Source organism: Crassostrea angulata, chromosome 6 (genome assembly GCF_025612915.1).
Source record: "Crassostrea angulata isolate pt1a10 chromosome 6, ASM2561291v2, whole genome shotgun sequence".
Taxonomy (NCBI): Eukaryota; Metazoa; Mollusca; class Bivalvia; order Ostreida; family Ostreidae; genus Magallana; species Magallana angulata.
Window position 1 is genome coordinate 46,242,162 of NC_069116.1, and position 27,455 is coordinate 46,269,616.

Consider the following 27,455-nt stretch of genomic DNA (forward strand, 5'->3'; position numbering starts at 1 on the left):
ATTCTAACGTAGTACTGGAGTTCCCGCTTGTTCAGTTTACATAGATTACTTGCAATTGGCGGCTGTTGATTTCTATAGTTCTACTGCAAGTGTTACCCATCTCATTAATCGTGTAATGGATATTTAAAGGTGACTCGTTTTCCAAGGATTAAGTTTTAATGCTGTGGCAAGGTAGGATTTTTACTAAATTACCTGTAATGTTACTCACATGCAGAAAGAGAATTAAGCACTAGTGTTGATACAAAACAGGCACGTAGCGTCGAGGGGGGAGGGGGGGGGGCTGCAGTAAACATTTTTCATTTAAAAAATTACATATTATAAGGGGAATATCATTGGCTTTTCTTTTTTGGGGGTGAGGTGTAAAAAAAAATTGAAGTGAAAATAAGGAAATTGAAAGTTGAAGTTTTAGAGATTTTTTTTTCTTTCCTTGTAAGAAATTTTGGATGAGTCTGCCCCCTTCCCCCTACTTTTTCAAAATTGATGCAACGTGCCTGAAAATTTAAATACATTTGAATTTAATTTGATTTGAATGTACTATATGTTTAGATATGAATATTAAGTATTATCTCATTTAACTCCATTTTTAGCCGAGTTGAATTAGTCATCATTATAAAACTTACTTGAGTAGAATGATAGTCATCCTTAGAGTTTTGCATGCTATTCATAAAGGAAAGACAAAGCTGTGATATGTAAGCTTTATTAAATGAAAAGTAAAAATACACCATTTTAATTTCTTTGGCATATTTCCAATATTGGTTTCGTAAAATAGACATGCAGCAGGTACGTACGACACTATTTCTTTTATGAATATGGGAATGAACAATTAAATTTCTGACTTTAGTTAACATTTACTTGAATTTCTAATGTACATTATATGACAAAAATATAACTTCTGTGACTTGTCTTTGCACGGGAAAACTTGTAAGTAATGGTTGATTTCTTGCTGACTTCTAGAAGCAAAAGCCAAATCACGACAATATCCGAAAAGAAAACACTTTATTCTGTGGTTTTTTTAACAAATGAAAAGTTATAGTCCAGTAATCAATCGATCTAATAGTTTTTCATTATTGAATTGACTTGTCGACTGTATCGAAATCAGATTGATATCATTTTTTCAATTTTATAATGAATACCTTAAGCACCTAAATTGCTTATATTTGGAAATTTGTTTGACAGAACGAATTGCAAGTACACGTACATTTATATCAACTGAAAAGTTATATACTAGTATAAACTATATACTAGTACTTGTAATAACACTTTTAGTTAAATATTGCATAATTATGGAAGCTGAGTGGTCAACAAATTAAACATCAGATTTTTAAAACTTAAAAAAAAAGATTAATTTTGTCAAGGCATCATATAATTGATGATTAATTAATGAAAAATTTCATATAATTTCGCTTTGAAATATTAAGAAGAATACAATTGAAAAGCTGAATCTCACTGAACAATGACACAACAGCAATAGTCAGCACTGTCTGGATTAGTGCTGTCGTAGGAGTGCGCTGCCCAATGAATTTTCTGGCGTTCCTTAGTGACTGTCACTTTGTCTCACGAAACATTAACATCCTATAAGGACTGTCTAGGTATGTGTTCCTTTAGGGAAATTCGTTGTCTTCAAATAGATTTTTCTCGGTGATAAGACCTTTCTTGTCTTATGTTTTCAATAATTGTACAATCAAGATTGTTAAAGGAAACTACCACTAACCTATTGGTGTCGTGTCAGAATGAGAGACTTTGCCACCAAATGATTCTCTAACATAACAACATATGAAAGAAAAAACATTTAACTATACCAGTTCCTTTTATTGAGGAAAGAGTTTGGAATCTGTAACTAACATTCATATGAAAAAAAACCCATCAAATATGAATTACTTAAGATAGAAGAAATTTTTTGAATGACAGTTTTTTACTCTTGTGCTAATCGGATTATGGAAGTCATGTGTTAAAACAGAGAGCAAAAATAATCGTATTTGATGGCATTCATACGATTTCTAATAAGCTTAATGAACGATGAACAGCAGTGGTTCAAATTAGCATTCTTTTGTTGTTGTACAAAGGGTTATATAAAATACAATCTTTAGTTGATATGCAAAAGGTTATTCAAAATTATATATGCTTTGATGATAAACAGATGGTAATATACAATGACCTTTTCTTGTTGCTGTAGAGAATAATAAATGCAAAAGTATTTTTGTTGTTGTACAAAAGATTCTGTTTTTTTAATGCACATAAAATCGTTCCATTACTGTATAGAAGGTTCACACACGTGTATATTGTTAAGCATGTTGTCCCTGTACAAACATTTATATTTTTGTTGATGTACAAAAGGTCATTTTTAAACAAAATCATAAAGTATAATATACAGATTCATAATACAATCGTGAAAATGAAACAAATACATCCTTTGTAAGGAAGTTTCTTCTGTATTGTACTTTTATAGCAAGGGCAACCCCCCCCCCCCACTAAACAGTATCTTTTAGAAGACACGATAGTGATTTTCCGATGGTGTTGTTAGTGGTTTCAAGACAAAAACAAGGAACACAGTTCTAATTAAATCGTTAATTGAAGAGGTGAAATTCTAAATTAGGACATAAATTACAAGTAAGTTTTACGATACTGGTTTTGTACATTTATATTATATATTATCAAGATATTTGTTACAAAATGTTAACTTCCTTTGACCTGTCGAAATGCTAATGGTGCCAACATCCTTTTCCCTTTACTATATGGACTGTCTATATGTCTCAAAGTTGAATTCATTGAAACGGTATGCGGATCGTATCGTATTTCGTTAATATCAAGATAGGTTGTTGAAAAAACCCTGTTTTTTAGAACACGATATTGAAACCGATATTTTTCTTCCCTGTCACGAAGAAATACGAAGCGTGAAGACTGAAAGCTTCATCATGCTGGTATTCCTTGAATATTTCCAGAGGTAGCTGCTGCTTGACAAGAATGCGACATGTTTTCGTTCGGTGAGATACCAACATTCAAGAGATACCGAGGCGGGGCGGACCGATACAGACTTTACGACCACGAGTTTCAAAGCCGTGAGTACAACCTTTTTTGGTGATCACGTGACTATGTTCTTGTGACGCCTTCTTATTCTTGTATCCAAAGATTTTTTTATTTTCTTAACTGAAAGAATTATTGACGAACATTGTCAATCTTACTTTTTTTTTTATAAACAATAATCAAGCTATCTTGAATTGAATCGGAAGCTTTTAACGTTGATTTGAATATGATTATCTCAGAATTAGTACTGGCATTTGACTGTGACTCGATATAAACTGATTGGCCTTATCAATCAAAGATCAGTGAATAAATTAATTATTTAGCCAATAATTTGTTTATTTAAAAAAATATTGAAGATAAAATATATAGATATTATTTTAATACTTAAAACGATACACTAGCTTTGATAAAATTCAGGAATCGATTTATCATATTGCAATTGTGATAAATAAATTGATAAAATACCAATAATCGTTAGGCTTGATTGATTTGATGCCAATGATCGCTAAGAATTCATACACTTAATGATAAGAATTGTTATAGTTAACAATCATAGACAAACATTTCAAGTTCTAGCTAAAAAAAAAAAAAACAAAAACAAAAAAAGACAGGAAAAACTATTGAATGACCGTAATGTTAACACAACAGAGGAAAAGTTTTAAAAATTATTCAAGAAAGAAAAAATAAAAAATGTAGTGCATATGTTTTACACATCATGTAAACTTTTATTCTGAATCTATTTCATTGGAGGTTATATTGACCGTAAAGCCTTTCGTAAACTTAATCTGTAATAATGCTTCAAGTGAATTATACTATATATTTTTATAGGTAATTAAAGATCAATCAATTTGTACTTATCTTTCATATCTTATTGTAATGCCGTGTTAATTAATCCGGTAAAAAATGATTAACATTGAAAATACACAAATTGACTGACCGATTGTCTTCATTAATTTAATTCACATTAATCTATATTCAAATGCATCTTGCAATCTATCTACACGTGGGCTAGATTATTGCTCATACACTAATTTGCTAAAATCCAACTTGCAATATTAACACGTTTGATATGTGTTAATGAGAGGGAAATTGACCGTGAGTCTAGAAGAAATATTTAAAGTCGCGATCGATATTGCATGTTGAGTAGTGTGCTAAAGAGAAAGTTTGCAAATCTTGCTTTTTGGTGCCTTTGTTTAATTTAACCAAGTATTAGACTACTTATTCTCTACCAAATCCACTCGCAGTCAAGCATTGTCAGGCTATAGGCTACTCAGTGACAATGATTTTAATTTAGCAATAAGATTTTAACATGTCTCGTTTTTTTAAACATGGTCGCTTTTTGACGATTTAATAAATGTCAACTAACGTCATGCAAATTTTTCTCTTTTACGGGAACTTAATGTGAAAAATATATATTCATTTTGGAAGTTCTCATTTTTTTCCAACTTTTAAACCTTATCATTGATATATTTTACTCTGATTGCTATTTGCATTTCGAAATCGCCGTTTCTTCCTTAAAACTGAAAGATTAAAAGGACGTTTTAAAGAGGAAATCTTGAAATTTTTTCATACAAGCAAAAGGATATCATTTAAACTCCGAGAGACTATAGAATATTTATTTGAAAAATTAAGCAAAATTTGGTGGTCAAATATCATTGGATAAAGTATAATCATACATATCCTCTGTCCAATTTTATTTTTTCTTTGACAATTTGATTTTTTATAACTTTCATATTCATCCACCAAAATAAAAAATAGTGAATACGTTTTAGTTTAGACGCACCCTGTATATTGACAGGTTGAAGAAATTGGGTAGATAAAGTATACGGTGAGTCTTTGCTAAAAACGACAGGAAACTATCATCAAGCAAAATTAGGTTGAACCTAGTGAATGTTGAAAAAAAAAGTTTAGGTACATTTTCCACAAGGTAACGAATAAATCAAATGTGTCTTATTTTTCATCTAAATTCCTCATAGGTTTTTTTTATTCTTTTAAATTTCTATTTCTAAAAAGAGAGAACACATGGTAAAAAAATCTTTGAAATCTTTCCACATATCAATTTTAATTGTTATTACTGAAAGGCATGTGTGTTCATGAAAATACTCACATAAAAGTGATAACCTTTCGTTTCATATCCTTCTCATAACTTAATCTAAGTGTCATTGGATGGAAATGGCAGAGACTGTATATGTTTATGTCTTTAATGTATATAATAAATGTTTTCAACTCACAGAAATTGCCTCAAGTTTCATAAAATTAGATAAAAGATTTCAAACCATGACTTTTTATGAAAACAAAAGATAGGGGGAGGGTATACATTGCTGTCTTGGATGTCCAATAAACCAATAATACCGATCGAAAACAGCAATTACAACGATGATTAGTATCAGAAAATGGTCCTTTAGATATGTTTTTAAAACCAAGGAAATCCATTTTCAATCAGTTTCCCATACGTTTTCCCTTTATTCCTTTCAGTATGTGTTCCAGTCATAAAACTGAACAAATAAAGGAAAGGGAATAAAAATGTCAAATTTGAAGAACTTTGATATGTTTATAAGACTCGAGACATCGTGATATTTTGGTAATACAGCGATTTCTATACAAAAAGTCACTCAAATATTTTCTCTAGAATATTAATCTAGGTTCTGGAAAGATGAAACACTGTTCTAGATTACGCATTTATCATCGAATCATGCACAGAGCGCATTGAGTCCAATTAAGTTGATTAAGGAGGCTGAATAGTCCACAAACTGCCAGTATCATCTACGTTAAATTTTTTTGAAATGATTTGTACAGTTGTAAATAGATAACTATTTAGTAAAGAATAAATCCATTAATGTTCGCTTTTAAATCTGAGTATTTTCCAGTAACTTATGATACTCTCTTCTAAAGGAGACCAATACAGTGTAAAAATGGTCACGACAATATATATCCCTCTTAATCTATTAATATTTAGGCGTTGTCATTATTTGTACGTCATAGATATCAGTTGCATGCATCAATTGACTTGATCTTTATTAAGAAATACGTCTCTCAAAGAGCAGCAACTCCCCGTTTGCTTGTTTATATAAAATTTATTTTACATATTTAGGAATTAATTGTATAATGCAGTGTTATTGATTGAATAAGCTGTAAGTTATTAATAGTAATACCTGAGGATCAGTTCAATTAATTAAGAATGATGATCAAGTCACCACGAACAGTGAGATTAATTATCGAAAATTGATATTGATAGCAAAATAAAGTAAGAGACAATCCATTCGAAATATTTTAAACAACGGATTATTCAAGCAGAGATGGTAGCATTTTGAAAAGCTACTACAAGACTGGTTTGGACCAAAGTTTTACACTTTGAAGGTAAAAATATGTGTCATTATGATCATTTAGTTTGTTTATGAGACAAACTATTCTCAGTTCAGAGGTCCCTGGAATACACCAATGCATTATTGATTAATTCAAAACGTTACCACAATGATTAGTATATTCATTATTGAAAATTATTGGAACATATTTTAGTAGGTTAATGGTATGGAGAGTAAGGCCAATCATCATAAAATTAATGCAAATGCTGGCAATCGCTAGTTACATGTGTGTTTCCATTTCATTTTTGGGAGTTGATTTTAATCAACTCTCCTATGCAGTTACTGTGGCAAACCGAAAGTGAAACAGTGTTCGGACCTAAGCACAAATCATCACCGCTGACAAGACGTAAATTCTTGAAAATAATAGATACATTCGATGTACTGTATGCTGTGCCATTGTTTTGTTTTTTTTAAAAAGTATCTATAAATACCTTGAAAATAATCAGATTTTATATAGTACGATCAATTCAATTGTGTTCTGTAGTTGCATGTATACCTACGCTAGAGTTCAATATAGTCTCGTTCAACCAGACGATCGGCTGTCTCCGTAAATCTCCGACAAGCAGAGAGTCTCTCTTGGTAGTCGGAGATTAACGGAGACAGCCAACCGTCTGGTTGAACGAGACTAGAGTTCAATATTGCTTGGATCCAGACGTGTACAATTTTTAGAAACATTTCGATTACCGATACACACTTTGATGGAATTAATTCTATCTTTAAATATTACACAACATTATTCATATGGTGTTTTCTCGAAATTCTTGTCGGAAAAGTTCGAGAATTCATATCATAAAAAATTGCAAAAATTAAAAAAAAATTATATCGTTGATTTTAAAATTGATAATAAGCAATAAAATCAACTCCCGACAGTACTTCAGTACTTTGTTTTTTGATTTTGTTTTTTTTTTTTACATCCAAGTAATTCTTTATATATTTTGCATGCATTTAAAGCACATCTACAGTAAACCTAATTAATGTACTGAACCTTTGATAGCTGTTTGTTTCTAACACGGAATAACCATCAACGAGTATTGATTTTCGTCTTAATGGCACCAGAAACATTGTTTTAAAAAATGTACAGAAGAAAATAATAACTTAAAGACAAATAAACTCAAGTGATATTTTCGTGTTAGCTTCTCTTTGAACCTAGTTCCACACAATTAAAGACCTTAGGAATAACATCCAAAAGTTCTTACGTGTAGGACTGATCGTTGACAGATAATATTTGCTTAGACTAATCTAGCGTCACCCGCTTCATAAATAGCCGCCATAATTGGTTGAGATACTGATGATGATGATGGCGGCTACAGAAGTCAAAGGGAATCGGTTATAAACCACGAGAATAAATAAACAGTGGCCAATGGTAAATACATCTTGCAAAACGAACGACGTAACTGTTGCTCTCTGTAAGTCAATCCTTAATTTTTTGGAGAAAAATTATTATTGTTTTGTTTATGTAGGATCTTACAAATAACTTCGATTTTAATCTGGGGTTATTGTTCTACCAAAGATTTGGGGAAGTATAATATATTACATAAACATAATCTGATATACCAAAAATAATCGAATCAAAAGAAAAACCAGAACAAAATGCTTATGTACAACAACACTCACACGAGTAGCTGTTCTTCAATGAGTTCCAATATCTTTTTCGAAATGTCTAAAAGATATAAAACGCGGACCTTATGGAAGGAGAGGGGGGACAGAGGGCTGGTACAGAATTTGAAAAGAACTTAAATTATATATATATATATATATATATATATATATATATATATATATATATATATATATATATATATATATATATATATATATTTATCATGATGCTTAAACAACTATAACATATATTCCAAAAATGATCATTTATACATGTTTTTTTTTTGTTTTGTTTTTTGTTTTTTTTGTTTATAAAAAAAGATAACAACATATGTTCATTTATTCCAATGCTGGATTTGGCACCCTTCCAGTAGCTCAATAAAATCATTAGTCCAGGGATCATGGTTTCAATTAGTAGTTAACTAAACTACAGGAATTTTGTTTAGCAATATCACAGTTTCAACATATTGTTGAAGTATAAATATTGTTAAATTCAAAATAAATAGCAACCCTTTTTTAGTTGGAATTTCTTGGGCCCCCTTTTTCTCTATTAAAACATCTTAATTAACACTACCACCGAATGCTTGTGTAGTATAATACAGTACTGTAATTCTTGACAATTGTTTAACTTTTCGTTTACAGATATATTAATTTGTTAAAACTCGAGCCCCTCCTTGTTGCCCCATTATTGGTTAAGTGCTTACAGTTTAAACAAACTATATCTATCTTTACTTTCATTCTGTATAATGTCGAATCAGGGTAGACATAGGAATTCAACATATTCAACCTATTTGATGTTTTAATTATTAAGAATATATATAATATATACCTTATCATGATACTCATCGTGAAATCACAAATTGTATCATTTCAGTTCTTAAAAAAGAATATCTAAAAACAACTTTTACTATGGTTATCTCATGTCAAAGTTTGAATACTACTTGGGGCCCCAGTTCTAATTAATTTGAACATATTTTATTGATAATCAAATAGATTAAGTAACAGGTAAAATCTATATTAGCCCTCCAAAGTATTTGTCATAGTCCGGCCGTCACTTTTAAAAAGATATCTTGACCTAATCCACATATAATTTATGCCTTTCTTAGCACCCCCAATACCAAGAATTGATCACTTGGCTGTATTTTTTAAATGATTTGTTCAATATCCTTTAGAATATCTGAAAGTATTTCATTGACCAATTGACAAAATTCCCAGAAGTAACAGATGTTGTCCAACTGTCCTAATTGTCATATTAGGATACACAGATGTGTGGCTCCAATGTAGACGTGTTGAAATTATTTTTAGTTTTTTGATTTATAATTGAATATTACTATTGAATCATCAAAATTAGTGGGGGTCAAGTTCGTGGATTGCTTATATTTTACAATTTCCTGGGGCACAATTTCATGCATTCTACAAAAGGAAATATGACTTTTTTACCCTAACTTATTAATTCGTGGAGGATGTTAATACGTGGATGAGAGGTACCAACGAGTTCTACGAAAATTGGGCCACCACATCATCGAATGATAGTGTATAGCTCTAAATTCGACTAGTTACAATTAAACTACATTCGATTCTTTTGATACTAAATTGATAATAGTATATTAAGTGCTCTTAAAAGTCGTTGCTTTTTCAATCTGTTGTGGTTGTGTATTGTCAATTGCTTTTTCTTATAAGTCAACAAACGACGCTCAAAGTTTGGTTGACTTTTAAAAATGCCTAACTGGAGCACTGTAAACAGTAAAAACGTAAAAATAAAATGTTGACCAATATTGTGACCATGCCCCTTGAAGTGAATTTGGAGCCATTTTAACAGGAGCTTGGATTTTTGTTAGTTGTGCCAAACCCCTGGCTATTTCATTGTTGGCCACTCTGCCGTGGCTCTTTGAAATCAAGAAGGTTTATCTGGCTTTTGAGCTAAGACTACGCAATATAGATGTATGCATATTTCCCTTTGATTTCTTTTTATACTCTATGCTTCAAATCATCACTTTGCCATCGAACTGTGTCTGGATTCCTTCCAATCAATGCTTCCAATTATTCAGTAATTGTTTTTTGACAATCCTTCTGATTGCCATCAATCTTTATCTTGTGTTCCGTATCTCCTTCATTGTTACTGAGGTGAATGTACATGTACATGTATCATATAATGTTGAAGATGCTTAATTTTTGGTGAAAATACAAAAAACGTGACGTAATAATCATTTATTCATGTAGATAATTTCTAGTATTTTGATGACATCAAGGCTCGTTACGGTTGTTTTATCAAATGCTTGTAGTAATTAATACATGTAATATAATTCTTTTAAAATGAAAAGTCATTACACATATTTATTTTAACAGAAGCTTTAAATTTGGTTTGCCACAGAGAATGATAAATGTAGTATGCAAATATATTTACAGATTACATGTATAAATACGATCAAAAAATAAATGAAACCAACTATACCTAAATTGTTATGATAAAAACTCAGCCAATTTAATCCGTTGAACCAATGTTAACAATCCTAACGTACAGTACACATGAAAATTATTCAATGCAAATGAAAAATATTAAATACTTTATAATACATACTATACAAACTGTATTTTCATACAAGACAAATAGAAACATATGCAATGAAAGTGGAAAATATTACAATGCAGATTAAAAAATAACATATTGTAACGTTCAATATGTCATACGTAACGCATTTTTAAACAAAATCAAGTGTAACGTGTATAAGGTACAAGATTTTACGTTTATAAATACATTTGATTTATATAGCTTTCTAAATTCCTCGTGTGTATTACAATTTTAAAAAAAATCTTGCAAGGAAATGCTTCCCTTTGTATAAGATTGACAATACACAACCACAACAGATGATGATAATCTGACTTGATTTTCAGACAGGCTTTGCTTTTATTATTCCTTAAGACATAAAAATTACAAATGCTACAAAAAGGGTGACATATATATAGTATTCACTGTGGTCTTGCTATAATTACTAGCACTTTTTTCTTAACAATTTAGATTCTTAAGAATCAAAATGGCTCCATCAACAAATTAATGTTCTGAAGAAGCTAAATTTTTTACAGATCAGAGTGACTACGGTTTACGATTTGTACTATATTAATGTACATGGACTAAGGTAATAAAAACCAAACTTAGTCCATTGCAATGATAGTTTTCTTGCTACATTTTTATGAATATTTTTGATGAGTGTGAAAGTTTTAGTGTACTGCAATGATGTAAAAGAAATGAAGAACAAAAACAATTTTTTATGTTTTGAGATAAGTGAGTTCGGCGTCTGTCGCAATTCTGTTAACGTTATGCGACATTATTGCAAAAGGCGTCAGTGGTAAAGTAGCAGTATTCTCCATAGGCCTTAATCTATTTGTGATGTCTCGACACTTACAAATTAACTGAAACAGATCACTCTTAGTCATAAAAAAAAAATAAAAATAAAATCCATCTTTTATGTTTTGTATATGATGCGATAACGTAAAGAAAACCATTTATAAGCTTTCATCTGATTCTTTACCCTATCAACGGCACATTTCACCATTTAATGTTTTGATATCTTTCGTCATTAACGCTTTTCCTTTTGTCTTTCACGCCTCCTCATTCTCCTACCTACACATCAAACAAATTCACAAATGTACAGTTGAAATTTTTTTTGATCAGAATATGATTATATCCTGATCAAAACATATAAACATTGATGTACATCATATCTAGTACATACCAATAATTCAAGTAGAGCATAAATCAAAATACTGTATTATAAGTATCCAAGCCATCCGGTGATTACACTAGAGCTACATGTATGAACTCTAAATGTAATACACCAGCTGTGTGAAAATATTACACTTTCTGGGTGATGTTCAAAACAGACAAAACTCACACTGCAGGAGAACGATATGTTTTTCATTTTTTTGCATACAACATTTGGATCCTCATGTTTTGTGAATGTAATGACGATGACTTGAGTTTACTTTATAGAACTCATTTTATGTACAAAACCAAATGAATTTACATCAAAATAAATGTTAGTAATAAAAGCGTAAGAATTTCATGATTCTATATCAAAAATTCTTTATTTACTGATGAATAAATTTTTGTTGTCCAACTTATAACTAATCAAGTTCTATTGGCCTACCTTGCAAATACATATCCTGTATAATGCATAATAATTGTAAATGAAATACTTTTTGTAATCTAAGATGAATATAAAAATACGTGTTAAAATTAAGTGATTGTGGTACATATACATGTAATATACAAAAAATATACAAGTACAATAACGCTGGTATCTAAAACGACAAAACTTTGATCCCTTGAACTGGAAGAGAGCGCATGGAATTAATCGAAATTATGCGCATGCAGTAGTCGTGCTTATAGATTATCTTAATTAATTTTGGCAGATTCTCTAACGTTATAGATTATCTTAATTAATTATGCAGATCTCTTACGTAATGTATATTGTATTGGAATGCTTTGAAAGCTTTCACCGGATAACGAATTCTACAATTCAAAACCTTCCTGTCATTCTTGTATATAAAGAAGCGTTTGATTCCACAAATATTTTCTATAGCTTATGATTTAACTTAAAGGCTTTCCAAATCCTCACGATAGGGCGTTAATATGGGTGTTTGCTCTCCATAGTTTGACGGAGTCAGTGTTATTTTTCCTCCAATGGTCAATATGACACAAAAATCTATACTTCACCTTGTTCAAATCGTTAAGAACGACTTGAGGGTTGTATTGGATATCGCTCCGTCCCAAAGAGAAGGTCGCAGGTGGCTACACGTGAATTGTTCAGACTACTGGGTAGTGAGTAGCATTAGCACGGGATATGGTAATTCCTTCTTTTATCCTGAACTATCTTGAACCAGGATCTAAAACTGTGCATCACGCGTGATCCACGCGCAATAAAGCGACAGAATCTGTTTAAATGTGGCCGGATTGCTTTTCCTCCGATAGATATCCATATTGTTCTGAAATAACTTTTTGCTCCTAGACTGGCAGGGACAAACTAATTCATGAATTTTGAAATTATTTGGAACATTTTAAAACTGTTTTCGGGGTTAATGAAATGGTGATGGATTCAAAAATGCGTCCAAGAAAATTCTATAGGACAGGGAGAGGGTTTATCATTGCCAGCCGTTTATCAGGTAAGCATTTTATATCTACCAATTAGACGCTTCGACGTAGATAATTCCAAAAAATAAATGCTTTTGAATAAGGAAATCAATTTTCTCAATCACCACCATCCACCTTCCAATTTACTGATTCCGAACCTTCTTTTTACGAAGGCTTCTGAAGAATAAAAACTTACCACATAATATTGATTGTTCTTCACTAAATCTGAACAATTATATAAACCTGGTTTAGCTTTTATGTTTATGGAGTTAAAACTAGTAAGGTATTAAGACTTTTCTCTCATTAAACCATCTCTATTCCAGTTAAATTATGGGACGAAGTAGATGCAGTTAAAAACTTAAATGTATTAAGGATCTCTTAAAAATGAATGTAAAGATTTGAATTTCATTTTGTCTAAATAAAAACTTTGAAAACCGCGAACTCGTGTTTCATAGACATAGAATGGCACAGCAAAGGAAATTATCCCTTGCTTATTTGTGTTATAGTTTCAAGTGTCAGTATTTTCTGTTGCTATGTGTACTAGTAAGTATTTGTTGTGAGCAGTTTTATCCCCTTCTTGGTTTGAAATTTTAAACGTATACTGTGGAATCATTTAATTTCATGGGGGCCAATTTTCGTGGATTGTGGGTTTTTTGCTGGTTCGTGGGGATGTAATTTCGTGGATGCGTCAGTTTTCAGTTTCAGTACGTAAACTTATCTTTAATAATTAGTTTTCGTTGAGGATGAGGGGGCTTCCCACGAATACCACGAAAATTGAGCCACCACAAATTCTAATGATTCAACAGAATATATATTGTTATTGGAATTTAAAATAGACGTTTCGACGGATTCCATTACTAGCACTAGAAGCAACTTTATATTAGCAATCAAAATGTATGAGCAAACAAGCATAAGTAAATATAGGGAAACACTCATAACAAATTCACCATATGCATAAGTAATGATTTAATAGAACATATGCACAAGGAATTCCCAATAATATTACTGAGAATTAATTGGAATTAAAACAGCTTTGTTGTCAAATAACTACACTCTCAGTTGCCCGACTAATTTCCGTTTTTATGCAGATGACGGATTTCATGATTATATAATTTTTCATAATGATTATGTAATTTTTTCAATAAAAAGTGGGGTTTTTTAATTTTTTTTTTTGACTTGAATATCTGGGTTAGTGCAGTGCTTAAATATTTAAAAATGATGATGTTTGGAGATGCTAGAAACGTATATAGAGTTGTTCTTTACAGTTTTAGAATGGCGTACTAGTACGTATGGCTTCACGTGTCTTGGGTTTCATTGATTTTCATGCCGATATGTCCATGTCGTCAGCATACTCCGGTTTCTCTGGAGTGTCCACTATTGCCCTTTCTTTTGTTTGAACAGATGACTGCGAGTTTTCTATAACTATTTCGATTCACTGATATTTGTTCTAGGGATGTCGCCATACACCTTCAGAGCAAAACTTTATGATGACAAATAAAACGTTTTTTTATCGGTGAATTCCTAAAACTTATAAGATGTTCTTGGGTTAAAAAAGGTTTTTCTTTTGCCACTTTTTTTTTCTTTCAAAATTTGTCAGTATTTATTTAATGCAACAAGTGGACCAGTATATCATCTGAATTCTTGTTTATCTCAATTACATTATAATTTTGTCTTAAATTTCATTTAACATACATATGATGCGCAAAAATTAATTTGTAACTTATTTGAATTCACAAAAGATGAGAAAAAAGTTCAATGGTCGACTTTGACCCTCACTTGCTGTGAAGGTCAAACGTTTGACCGATGTGATAATTATAGAGTTCATCATTTCATTACGCGTTCAACATCGATGAAAACGACAAACATTGTCAAACAAAATTTGGCAAATGTCGAAATGGAATACAGCTGCAATTTTGTTAAAGTTTCACCTCTTCGTGTATTTGTGTTTCGTTATCTAGATTTCTGTCTTTTTTTCGGGGAGGGGGGATGGGGGTCCATATACATTTTTTTAACCTAAACAGGGTTAAGCAATATTAATGACCTATCGAACAATAAAATCAGCTCCGCTGTTCAGCAAGAAGTGCTGCGGTTTGATTGACGGCAGTAAATTAGAGAAAGTGAATTATCGGTCATTTTGACGGGGTGTTCGCTAAATGCTCTATGGGTTGCTGTTAAGTAACCTTCAGACTTCATTTTCCACGCTACAAAATGTCGACCTTATCCTTCAGACATCGACAACTTCAGTATAATGAGAATGTATTAAGTCAGTTGAGGTTAAATTAGAAATGAAATGGTTTATTCCTCCCCTCAAAACACACACTTTTTGACATTATATATTTTATGCTATAAAAATACACAAAGAAAAATTCCTTCTGATCAGGTTTTGTTCATATTTCACGTTGTTGCAGATTTATGAAATCCACTGTTTATTCAATATAAGAAGTGGGCATCGTCTTTGGTTTGTTTCAATGTACAAGGAAGCTTGATATGCCAAAAACTGTTAATGTACATAATGCATACTTGTGGTTGCACTTATCACATGAAACCCCTTCTGTCACTCGCCAAATCATCATTAGACATGTTTGAGTTGGCATTCATTTTTTTTATAGTGTTCTTCGTTACAGGTTTTTTTTAAACATTGAGTTCTTCGTTTCGTCTACTATGAACTTCGAACTTCACCGACATGTCTGTAGACAATTAAAATGAAACTTTTAAAATATTATTACTTATTAGGTTTGTTACTGAAAGACTTCAGAAATATATCGGGTTAATCACTCGCATAGAAGGCGAGGTGTTTCTGGCATCAAGTGCCCACAACTGTGACTTAGCTCTTGGTAAATGATTAGAAATCCTTCCTTGAATATAAGCATTTCTTACGCTTTGTTGCACAGCTTATAGCTACAGTTGTATAACATCAGTTATTATGTTGCATATTAAAATAAAATTGTGTTCTGGAATGATCGCGTTTCTAGGAGGAAAATTGCGAGAACGGACTTATTGCTCAATTTCTGCAAGTAATTATTATCTCAGTGAACACCGTCACGATTTCCTGTTAATTAACTTTCTGCTGAAAGAATAATAATATATACTTCTGCATGTGATATATTATAAGTTAAAAAAGGGGTTTTTCCTATTTGTTAACTTCTGAGAAGCAATATGCTTTTAAATTGGCGACAATACAAATACTCTGAAGTACTGCTCATCTTTCCCCTTCAGTGAGTACTTCCTTATTCTGTTGTAGAAAGATAAGTACTTGTAATTCTTTTAGCTGTGTGACAGCGAGTGTAATTCTTCTCTCTATGAATGCTACTTAAATCTCTTGAATGGATTTCATCCGTTGCCTTTTTATTGTATACATTTTCTTATCTCTTATAAATACTAAAATAATTTTCTATTTTGCTCACCAGTTCATCTTTCTGAAAAAAGTTAACATTTTTTTGTTTAATACAATTGTACTAGGATGTAAACTTTTAATTCATATTACGTGGTTTCTACATGTATATCTATTTTGTATGTATAATCCACCTTTTAAACAGAGTAAGACCGGTAAACAGGTAAAGTGAAGTATCTCTGGATACAAATACGGTACTGGTACTGACGCAAGCAATTCAAGATAAAACCAGAAAGACTCCGTTAATTTTGCAGAGCTTATACAAGCTTAAAGAGACTTTGACACGATTTGAGCTCTAACTTTAAATTTTTCAGTTTTTTGAGCTCATTTGAGCCAAATGCTCAAGTGAGCTTTTCTTATCAAGATTTGTCCGTTACCTGTCGTCTCGGCGTTGGTATCAGTGTTGGCGTAAACTTTTTACATTTTCATCTTTTTCTCCAGAACCAATGGTCCGATTTCAACCGAACTTGACACATAGCATCAGTGGGTAAAGGGAATTAGAGTTTCTTCAAATAAAGTGCCGCGCCCTTTTTTAAGGGTGATAATTAAAAAAATATAAAAATGTGTTTGAATGTTTTAAACATCTTCTTCTCAAAAATTTTTAGGTCAAAAATTTGTATGGAAGCATCCTCATGTAGTGTAGATTCAAGTTAGTTCAAATCATGGTCTTCGGAGGTAAGGTGGGCCACAATGCTGGGGGGGGGGGGGGGAGGGGGGATAATTTTCACAGAGTAATATATAGAGAAAATCTTTTAAAAAATCTTCTTCTCAAAAACTACAAAACGTATAAGAAAAGCTCAAATTTATATGAATGCATCCTCAGGTAGCGTAGAGTCAAATTTGCTCAAATCATGATTCCTGGGGGTAGGGTAGGGCCACAATTGGAAGGGGGTGGGTCAAGTTTTACATAGGAATGATGTAGTCAAAAACTTTGAATGGCACATAGAAGGATGAAATAGAAATATATAGAGAAAATTTTCAAAATTCTTCTTCTCAAAAAACATTAGGCCAGAAAAGCTTAAAATTGTGTGGAAGCATCCTCGGATAGTGTAGATTCAAGTTTGTTCAAATCATGATCCCCGGGGTATGATGGGACCGCATTGGGTGGATGTCAATTTTTTTTTTTTTTACAATGGATGATATATAAATATTAAGATACAAGAAAGATACAGTTTGAAATTCACCAGGGCTGTGCAGACAAATTGAATATCCCGCGTTAGCGCGGTATGATAATTTGTCTTATGCGCCGTGTAAAGGCTAATTTATGAATACATTGATTCATTTAATTTAGTGTCACGTGTCATTTTGTCATAGAAGTGGCAATTCCTAACTTCACATTATATATATATATATATATATATATATATATATATATATATATATATATTCTAAGACTAAAGCTTTGTTTACATAACCATGAATTCTTTCCTCTGTATCTCTCTTATTACTTGACTTTTAACATTGAAGTTTTGGTCAATCATTCGAATTGCACAAGTAAACACAAACAATGAAGTTATACATTAAAAAATGAAAATTTTGATATCAAATCTTGTCTAATAAGTCCCCTTAATGTAGTTGGATATATGTTTGTGTTTTAAGAAGCAGGTTTTTACACTTGGCAGAATTTGGAGAGGTAAATTCGAGCTGAAAAAGAATTTGCCAAAGTACATTTTTCCTTAGTGTCTGGTATTCTCCCTAAAGCTTGTAAGGGGTATGGAATCGATAATGATATAATAATGCCTGTGATGTAATCCCAAAAAGCTGGGAAATCATTTATGAAAATTGCTTGTAATCATAGTGCAGGACAAATCAAAAATACATTATTTTACCTGGTCTCCATAGTAACAAGGGAATAATTGTGGAGTATCCGCATGCAAACTTTTTCCGTGATTTAAAACATTCACGCACACATACAGGTGTGCACTGCGTCTTTTCGTAATGCTATGCTAAATTTTTGGACATGGTCATTGCTTTGAGGGTCTAAGGCATTCTGGAAATAAGTGGCACTAAATTGCGGTACATCAAATGACTGATTTTATTTTTAGCTTCTCGGAACAATGAAGTGAACGACGGTATGCCGTACAAACCACATCAGAATAAAAAGTCGTTATCACGACTTGCGTTGTCCAGTGAAAAGTCTAATAACACAAAAGGACCGGTAAGTACCGAAATCACCGGGACAATGGGCATGCTTCGTTAACGGAATCTTGCAAAATATACATAATTTAGCTATTAATAATATTTCTGAAAAAATCAAATTTTATTTAATTGCGCAGAACAAAAAAAGTTCTTTTTTCTTTTAATATTTGAATAACATGCTGAAAAAATTAAGTGTTTTTAGAGTTGTGTAATCTTTTCAAGATATACTAGGCGATACGACCTTAACACACGTTTTTATCATAGATGATTATGTATTTTAAGTAAAGTACGCAACTTTAAAAAACCTGTTAATTGTACTTTGATATCTATACCAGTGCGAAACAGACAAATTCGATACAGTACAGAAATGTTTTCTGTATTTTCAATATTCATGATTTTCAAACTACATGTAAGAGATCTAATCTCTTTGCTCTTTTTGTACATGTACGGTATCTAAATTCATTTTTGTAAATGTAAAACTGTTAAAACCTTATTGTTATATAACGTCTCAAAACATGCGTGAGGGGAAACAAGTCACGTGTTTGTTTGATTTGTTTCGGAAAAAAACCATGATAATTTGTTCTAGAGTAAAAAATTAAAACTTATTTGATTAGCTTTCAGACCTTGAGGAGGAATTCATTTTTGCTGCGGAGTTCGGGGATATTCCGACCGTAAAACGGCTGCTGGAGGAACACCCTAACTTTAACGTTGATTTTAACGACATTCTTGGGCGCACTCCTCTCCGTTTGGCTGTGGGCAACGAACACTTGGAGGTAATTCACTCCAATTGAGAGGCGCTCGTCATCTGTTCAGTAACACACACAAAGATGAAAACGTATCAATGGGTCAAGAGTTGTCATCCACAATTAGTTAACACGTTAATATAAATTCATTGAAAATTAAACACTAATTTAAATGTCAAAAAACCTAATTATTATGTAGATTACTCATTTTGGTACGAATTCATGGTTCAAAATGTTTGATGAAATTTATGTTTATGGAATTATACATGTAACAACATCTAACGACAGATGATTATAATGGCTTTTTTATAGGGGGGGGGGTGGTATTCGAATATTATATATAATAATATATGTAGTACATGAATTTTGTAAAATTGTTAAAACAAAAGAATGGCATTTGTAGGTTGTTGAATTGCTGCTGGATCGTTCTAATGCTGCCAGTATTCACGAAGCTCTTCTGCAAGCCATTAGTGCTGGACATGAACAAATTGCAGAAACCATACTTAAACACCCAAAGTACAAAGACGTCAAACGTGAAAATAAACGCTTCGGCGAGACAGATTATTTTTTCAATACAACAAGCGAAGATTCGCCGTTTTCCTCTGACATTACTCCACTGATTCTGGCCGCTGAGAGGAACCAATTTGAGATCGTCCAGCTTTTGTTATTACGTGGCGAGACAATCAGAAAGCCTCACCATTATTACTGTAATTGTCAGGAGTGTAGCAACAAACTGGTATTTGACCAGCTACGATTAGCCAAAACGAGGCTAAATGCCTACAGAGGGCTAGCCAGTAGCGCCTATATATCCTTATCCAGTAACGATCCTATTTTGACCGCCTTTGAACTAGCTAGAGAACTTAGATGTGTTGCAAAAGTGGAAAAATATTACAAGGTGAGACACAAAATCCATTGAATTTATAAAGTCATAAAGATTTTTATCTGCCGGTATAATGTTTTGGCCTAGTTCTTCGGGAAAATTGAATGGAATGACGTTAAAAAGCTATTTACGTCAAGGGTACAAATGATGAGTGTAATTATGGCTCTTTTCAATATAATCACGGTTATAAAACTGGTACATCTGTTTATTTCCAGAGTGATTATTTAGCATTAGCAGATCAATTAAGTGAGTATGTAGTCCGGTTATTGGACAAGGTCAGAGGTCATGATGAACTGGAAAAACTTCTCAATAAAAGAAAACGCGAACCTGATGACGAAACGTATGAACAACTGTCTCGGCTGAAGTTGGCAATCCACTACAGCGAGAAAAAAGTGAGTGAAGATGGTCGAACACTCTTATATACTAGCTGATTCTTATTTCAAGCTAGCATTCTACCATCAGTTAATTCTACCGTGAATATTCATGTATTCGTTCACTTTGATCACGTGGGATAGAATCACAGAGCTGGATGCTCACAGAACACGACGTAAAGCCCCACCCCCTTATCAGAAAATAATATTTCTTAAGTCTGCAAAGGCATTTTACATGTACATCTAATATGTTACATTTTATTTCAATTTTAAAACTTTAATTTAATTTAAATTAAAAAATAAATATAAAAGATCTGATAGTTTATCTTTATTATTTTTCTCTTAATAACTCGTTGCATATTTCAGTTTGTGGCCCACGCTAGTTGCCAACAGAAGCTGGTTAGTATATGGTATAACGATCTGAGGGCCATGGAGCGTTCCAACTGGTTTTTCCGGTCCCTTATTGTCCTCGGGGTCACATCCGCCTATCCCTTATTAGCCATTCTATACATTTTTGCGCCTCATTCTAAGGTGAGCTGTACTTCATTCATTGTTGACACATTGTTAAACCAAATCCGATTATTAAGAAAGAAATTTTTAATATTTTTTTCAAGAAAGCATTTTTAAAAATGCTCTTCATTATCAGGAATAGGAATATACTCAAATCAGCTTAATTAAATATATGGAATTTTTTCTTACACAAGAAATGGACAGACATTTCAATTATTGATCTCAATGTAGTTTAATGACATATGTTATGGGAAATAACACATAGACCAACCATTTGAACATTTACTTTTGTACATGATAGAATAAATTGTGGTATCCTTGTATCATAAATGTATTTATCTTGTGTGTTCTTAGATCGGACGTTTTCTCCAGTACCCCTGTATCAAGTTCATCGGTCACGCCATGTCTTTTGTGACCTTCCTGGTCATGATTCTGATCTCCAGTGCGGAGGGCACCACAGACCTCAGTCGGATGTCGTCATTTCCGGGACCTTACAGACACTACCTCTGGTACAAAAACCACAGCAGACTGACGCTGCCTGAAGACTTCGTGGTTCGAACGTGCCGACCGGAAGTTATACAAATAGGACTTAGTTTGTGGATAATAGGTAATGCTTTTAAAAGCATAGGTCGTTAAATTAATATTCTCATAAATTGAAATTATCCATATTTTTCACTTTGTGTATTTTATGATGACATTTCCATACTCTGTATGGTAAACTGAAACATTTTACTACTCATGTTAAGATGGATTTAGTTATACATTTGTTTTCTTGTGTATTCGTACACAGCAATATGATTTGATTTAATTATTCAGATTAATTTGAAAGCTAAATCAGAGTTGACACTGACAAATTCCAGACCCGTAGCGTTTTATTACGTGTCTCAATGTCATCTTTTAAGTTCCACATATTTCTTGAACCCCACGTAGCTCTCTGTAGACTTGGACTAAACAGCCTAGCTATTGTAATATAAATGGCCGATGATCTCTGAATTGGAATCTCTAATTCTGATTAGAATTCCGAGTCCCTAAGGCTGTTTGCCTCGTTGGTGTCATGAATAGAAATGTGCGGGACCCTCCGATCAATCTGGTTAGTAGGTCTAGAGATCTCCAGACAGCTGTCTAATGGTTTCAAACTTTGATGGGGGAATATGAGATGGGCAAGTTTACAGCTTGTGTATGTCATTCCAGTTAAATAAACTACGGTGTTGTGTCAAATGGTATTATGTTAGAAGTGTAAAAGATGCTATATTAGTGGACATTTGAAGCAGGGTGTTAATAATTCATTATATTGATTAAGCTCAACTTTAAAGTGATAATCAACTTTTGCAATATATAAGAAATATGTACTAAACTAAATTAAATATTGAATTATATAGTTTTGTGTTAACTTTATTTTAATCAAGAATTGCAAAAGTACATTCACAACTACTCATTTATCAAAGAAATCTGCAAATTCACTGTCAAGATTAACAATAAAAGCATAGGTTAATACGAATCGGAAGTATCATTATTCTAAGCCCTTCGAAATCTTAATTAATCTAAATGAGTATCTTGATTGAATATGATTTTATACACATAAAATTTTCTCTTTTTTTTTTATATCAAGTACCTATTTTGTAGAGAAGTGTTCCTAAATAAAGCTTCGAAACTCTTTCACTCGATATTGACTTCTTAAATAGGTTAAGCTTTTCTTGATTTGAGTCGGTGATTGACGATAAGGCAAGTTCTATCCTCTGCTGGTCAAATGTTTCCTCACATTCCGATGTATTTGACTTAAACGATTGCCACAACGTAAAGCATTAACTAAACTAATAGAAGTCAAGAAGAGAGAGCATGGGCGTACATGTATTAAAAGAAAAAATTGCCTTGCAATTAGTGACGACTTTCTTAGATTTTAGCTTTTTTATATCACGAGCTCGTTGGTTGCAAAACAAGGGCGATTCTTCGTTGGTTTGGCCACAGCTTGACTTGGCTGTTATTATACCATGTCCATCCGCCCTGTAACTGAATTCAACGCCTGACCTGTTTTGTAGGCATGCTCTGGCAGGAGATTAAGCAGGTGTTCAGTGAGGGCCTGTACGGCTACTTTGACTCCCTGTATAATTACCTGGACGTGGCCGTTCTCACCTTGTACCTGTCCTCCTTCACCTTAAAGTACGTCTGCATCTGGAAGGTAAAGAGGCTTCTATAAGAAAAAAAGCTTATTGTATTGCACAGAGACCATACTAGTCTTCGTTGCTTTCACCCTAACAACATATAGTCCGATTTGATAAAAATGATTGCAAAATGGAAAAAAAAATTCTTGGTAGCCGATAGTATTGATTATAATCAAACCTTTCTTATTAAATATAGAATGTAACGTACTACATTATTGATTTGATTTCTTTTTTGTTGTGTTATTACTCGTACATGTACTTACATTGTAAGTAATATTTCAGTTTTAATATCATACTTTGAAACAATTCCTGAGAAAATAAAGGGCATCTTATAAATTCTAGGTTAATGTTGCATTACAATATTTTGAGACTCGAGAACCCTGGGAGAAATTACTTCTTAGTGACCAGACAGCAGCAAAGCAAATGTACTGGATCATTGCAGGTAAATTTTTCAGATTTTCAGATATGATTTGTTAAGCAATCAATAATTATCTAATGAAAAAAAAATCCATATTACATGTTCCTTTTTTGGTAATTATGATATATTTTTATATAGAGCTCTTCTTCTAAAGGAGATCATTACAGTCTGTATAAAATGGCCCCGACCATCAAGCCATCTTAATCAGCCAAATAATGAATCAGTATCTATCTCCTTTCAGACAGGTTTTATTGGGACTCCCTTGACCCCCACAACATCGCAGAGGGACTGTTTGCCATTGCGAATGTCATCAGCTTCACTAGGGTCTCCTACATCCTACCAGCCAATGAAATGTTCGGTCCTATGCAAATCTCAATAGCCCGGATGATGACGGTAAGGTTATTATATTATTGTCATAACACTCGGATTTCCTACTTTTCATAATTCAATAAATTGTCTGCCGATCTTTCATTGTAAACATTCTCCTTGGTATATTAAAGTTTTTTTAAAATTTCAAAATGCCATGAATGAAAAAGATAAAATAAAAGTATTTTGATTTTGATTATACGTTTATCTTTTATGTTTGGTATTACTTAATTAAGCTTTTCAAGCTAAGAACCATACACAAATAACATTCATTTGCAGGACATCATCAAGTTCTTGGCGATCTTTCTGGTGATCCTGGTTGCCTTTATGGTCGGTTTACACAATCTTTACTGGTACTACCCAAAACAAGTTCGGGAAAAAGTAGAGTTCATCAATCACAACATTACAGTCAGGGCGGAGGAATCTTTTGGAATGTAAGAAAACCTGAAGTCTCGTCAAATCATTAAATTTCCGTAAACACTTTTTTAAAAAAATGCCAAAAAATTATAAATGTACAAATCAGAAAACCAGTTTACAAATGTAAAGATAAACATGATATGCTGGATGTTCGTAAATTGAACGTACCTCTATTCCAGACCGGACAAGACCGTTCGGACTGTATTCTGGTCACTGTTTGGGCGCGGGGATGCAACTATAGTAGAGTTAGACGAGTTTGAACACATCTTCACCCAGTACGTGGGCTACTGGATCTTTGGTGCCTACAACTGGTGCAGTGTCATCGTTCTACTCAACATGCTCATTGCCATGATGTCCAGATCATTTGAACTCATTCAGGTGATTAGACTTTTTGTTTGTTTTTTAAAGTATGAACTCGCTCGTAGAAACAATTTTCATCTCGCAACTTTAAATTATCGCATCGGAATGAGTTTTCTTGGAGTTGGTTGTAAAAGAACTCACAATATCCCCTTTCCCATAGTGATTTTGCAAGTCTTTAGAAATTAATTATCTCGTGTTAAAAGGCTTTGAATGAATCGAAATTTCTTTCCGCAGGAAGACTCGGACACCGAGTGGAAATTCGCTCGTAGTAAGTTATACATGGACTACATTAAATCAGGAGCAACGTTACCCATTCCATTCAACATGATTCCCACACCTAAGTCAGTCTGGAAGCTATGCTCAAAATTAAGTATCTGTTTCTGTAAGGGGGAGGCAGGGGATGCAAGGCCCCACCCCGGGAGGATCAAGGACGTGGAGCTGTACGCCACTAGTCCCACCACAACGGTAAGAGAGGGCTAGCACACAGTGGTCCTTAAGGTCGTCTTTAACTGTGTGAGTCAATCATGAGTCTGATGCTTAGATCGATAATATTACACCTTATGCAAGGTTTTTGCAGTTCTGATAAGTGCTTTGTGTAAATAACTTTAACTATAGCAATGAAATAGTGTATATATAAGCCACTATGGCTCTTTAGGAAAATTACCAGAGAGAACGAGGTTTGTAACCGTCTGCTTTTTTAGACAGTAGGGAATAAGAGACACAAAGCGTACCTGAACATTGTCATTGATTTTCATCAGTTTATCTGTTATTGGTGTGGAACTGTTTTTCGAAGTGTTTGTTTTATTTGTTTAGAATTCAGGGTGGAATGTTGGACGTTCCGCACATAAAGCAAACGGCATCAAGAGATTCCGAGAGAGAATGCAGACGACAAATGGATTTGTCAGGAGTGATTCGGACCATAATCTGTTTGAGGAAAAATTAACATATAAAGTAATTCTCCCTATGTTACCTTCTGCTATTACACTGTGGATTCTAGACTATATGTATCATGCATAAAATCCTACTCTGAATCATCACGCTGAAGTAAATTAACATTAAAACGGGTCGAATTCTTGAGCAAGATCTACACTTTTGAATAATATTGTTCCTTCAAGATTACTACCATTCTACAAGGAGATATCGAAAATATTCATTATTTCGTTTCATTTATTACAGAGAGTAATGAAAAGAATTGTCAAACGATACATATTTGACATGCAGAGAGAAAACGATAGTAACGATGGTCAGTAAACAAGATACTAATAAATAATTTCTTTCAATGTATGAACCTATATACTTGTGAAAAAAAACAACTTTTATCGCTTCTATTTATTTTAATGTTAAAAAAACTCTGTCCCAAACAATGCTAAATGATGGTAAAATGCTCCATTTTCCACGACTAGGTCTGTAAATCGCGTGGTTCGTGTATGCGTTTATCATTTTTTTATTTCCGGAAATTTGTTGTAAGCAGCTTTAGTTTGACACTGCATTTAAACCAAAAAAATGAGATATCATATCTTAGATCGACCATTATACAATGACAAGTACAAGTACAGTCTATTTACCCTGATTTAATTTGGTGCATGTACGTGTACTATTATACCGGGTATTTTATTAATTGTTTATGTTAATTTCTTTCAGATTTCGATGAAGTTAAACAAGATATATCAAGCTTCCGGTATGAGATTTTAAATCACTTACAATCTCGGGAAGACGAGAGTCGAGAATGTCGAGAGAAGATCACCATGATGGAACAGAAACTGAGTGACCTGGTTCAGCAACAAACTGTGCTCCTTAATAAGCTATGTCAAACTAACTCCGACGACTCTAGTCAAAATGGCGAACAATCTGGTGATGTTCATAGAAAGAAAGATGAAAGTGAGGATAATGAAGGCCTCGCAGCGCCTCTGTTGTCAGAAAGTGCTTATTCTTCATTAGATGAACCGTCGTTGGAGGACGAACTCTTGCAGCAATTATCAATGTCCAGGAATCAGTATTTGGAGGATATTCCGGAAGAGGAAGCGACGTCACAGAGGGAGGATAGGCGTCTTAAGGTCAGAGTTCGCTCAGAGAGTCAGGACACCAATACGTCACCAAGGTTATCACGTCAACAGTCACTGGATGATGAAAACTACTCTATTGACGACATCATCGTTCATGTGTTGAATGAACATGACGTCAAAAACGCGTCGGATGCCAAACTGTGATATTTGTAACCTTTTAACGTGTTCATGAATCCCTCATTCGTTGTTTAATTTGAGTTATACATTCGATATTGCATCGATATCAGAGAACATGATTATGTCTGTCTATTTTATGTTAACAATGTACGATTATATCATTAAATTTACATTCATTTTAAGTATCATAATGATTTCCTCTATTTCTTACGGAAATTGATTGTATTTCACAGCTCTATAGATATGAACAGGACTGAAATCTACGTGATCCAGTTCGAGAAAGTTTTTCAATCGATCGAAACCATTAGCAGACTAAGAAAATCAAAAAATATGATTACTGATGATGTCAGATTCAAATGCAAATTCCCATATAACATGACCTGGCTCTTTCAATTACATTAACAATATATT

General features: G+C 32.9%; 1 protein-coding gene across 3 annotated transcripts; it reads left to right on the top strand.

Moving 5' to 3' along the window:
• LOC128190596 (short transient receptor potential channel 7-like) lies at positions 1 to 27,455 on the top strand. 3 transcript variants are annotated; one of them, XM_052862706.1, is made up of 17 exons: positions 3 to 171; positions 2,940 to 3,056; positions 18,547 to 18,659; positions 19,255 to 19,413; positions 19,787 to 20,278; positions 20,479 to 20,655; positions 21,001 to 21,165; positions 21,499 to 21,751; positions 23,181 to 23,320; positions 23,646 to 23,745; positions 23,963 to 24,114; positions 24,367 to 24,521; positions 24,684 to 24,882; positions 25,099 to 25,329; positions 25,678 to 25,815; positions 26,041 to 26,107; positions 26,506 to 27,455. In XM_052862706.1, exons 2-17 carry the CDS (start codon positions 2,969 to 2,971, stop codon positions 27,069 to 27,071), a joined length of 3,195 nt encoding a protein of 1,064 aa, XP_052718666.1. In that variant the 5' UTR covers positions 3 to 171; positions 2,940 to 2,968; the 3' UTR covers positions 27,072 to 27,455. The 3 variants fall into 3 exon arrangements, with proteins under 3 accessions (XP_052718668.1, XP_052718666.1, XP_052718667.1); XM_052862708.1 differs by lacking the exon at positions 26,041 to 26,107 and having other exon boundaries at positions 1 to 171; positions 26,506 to 26,696; XM_052862707.1 differs by lacking the exons at positions 3 to 171; positions 2,940 to 3,056 and adding an exon at positions 12,665 to 13,142.

Bases quoted from the DNA above. Each gene is read 5' to 3' on its own strand.
- LOC128190596 (XM_052862706.1), top strand. From the start codon at position 2,969: ATGTTTTCGTTCGGTGAGATACCAACATTCAAGAGATACCGAGGCGGG. The intron at 24,115-24,366 runs GTAAGGTTATTA...ATTCATTTGCAG, and splicing joins CAATAGCCCGGATGATGACG to GACATCATCAAGTTCTTGGC. The intron at 26,108-26,505 runs GTCAGTAAACAA...AATTTCTTTCAG, and splicing joins AGAAAACGATAGTAACGATG to ATTTCGATGAAGTTAAACAA.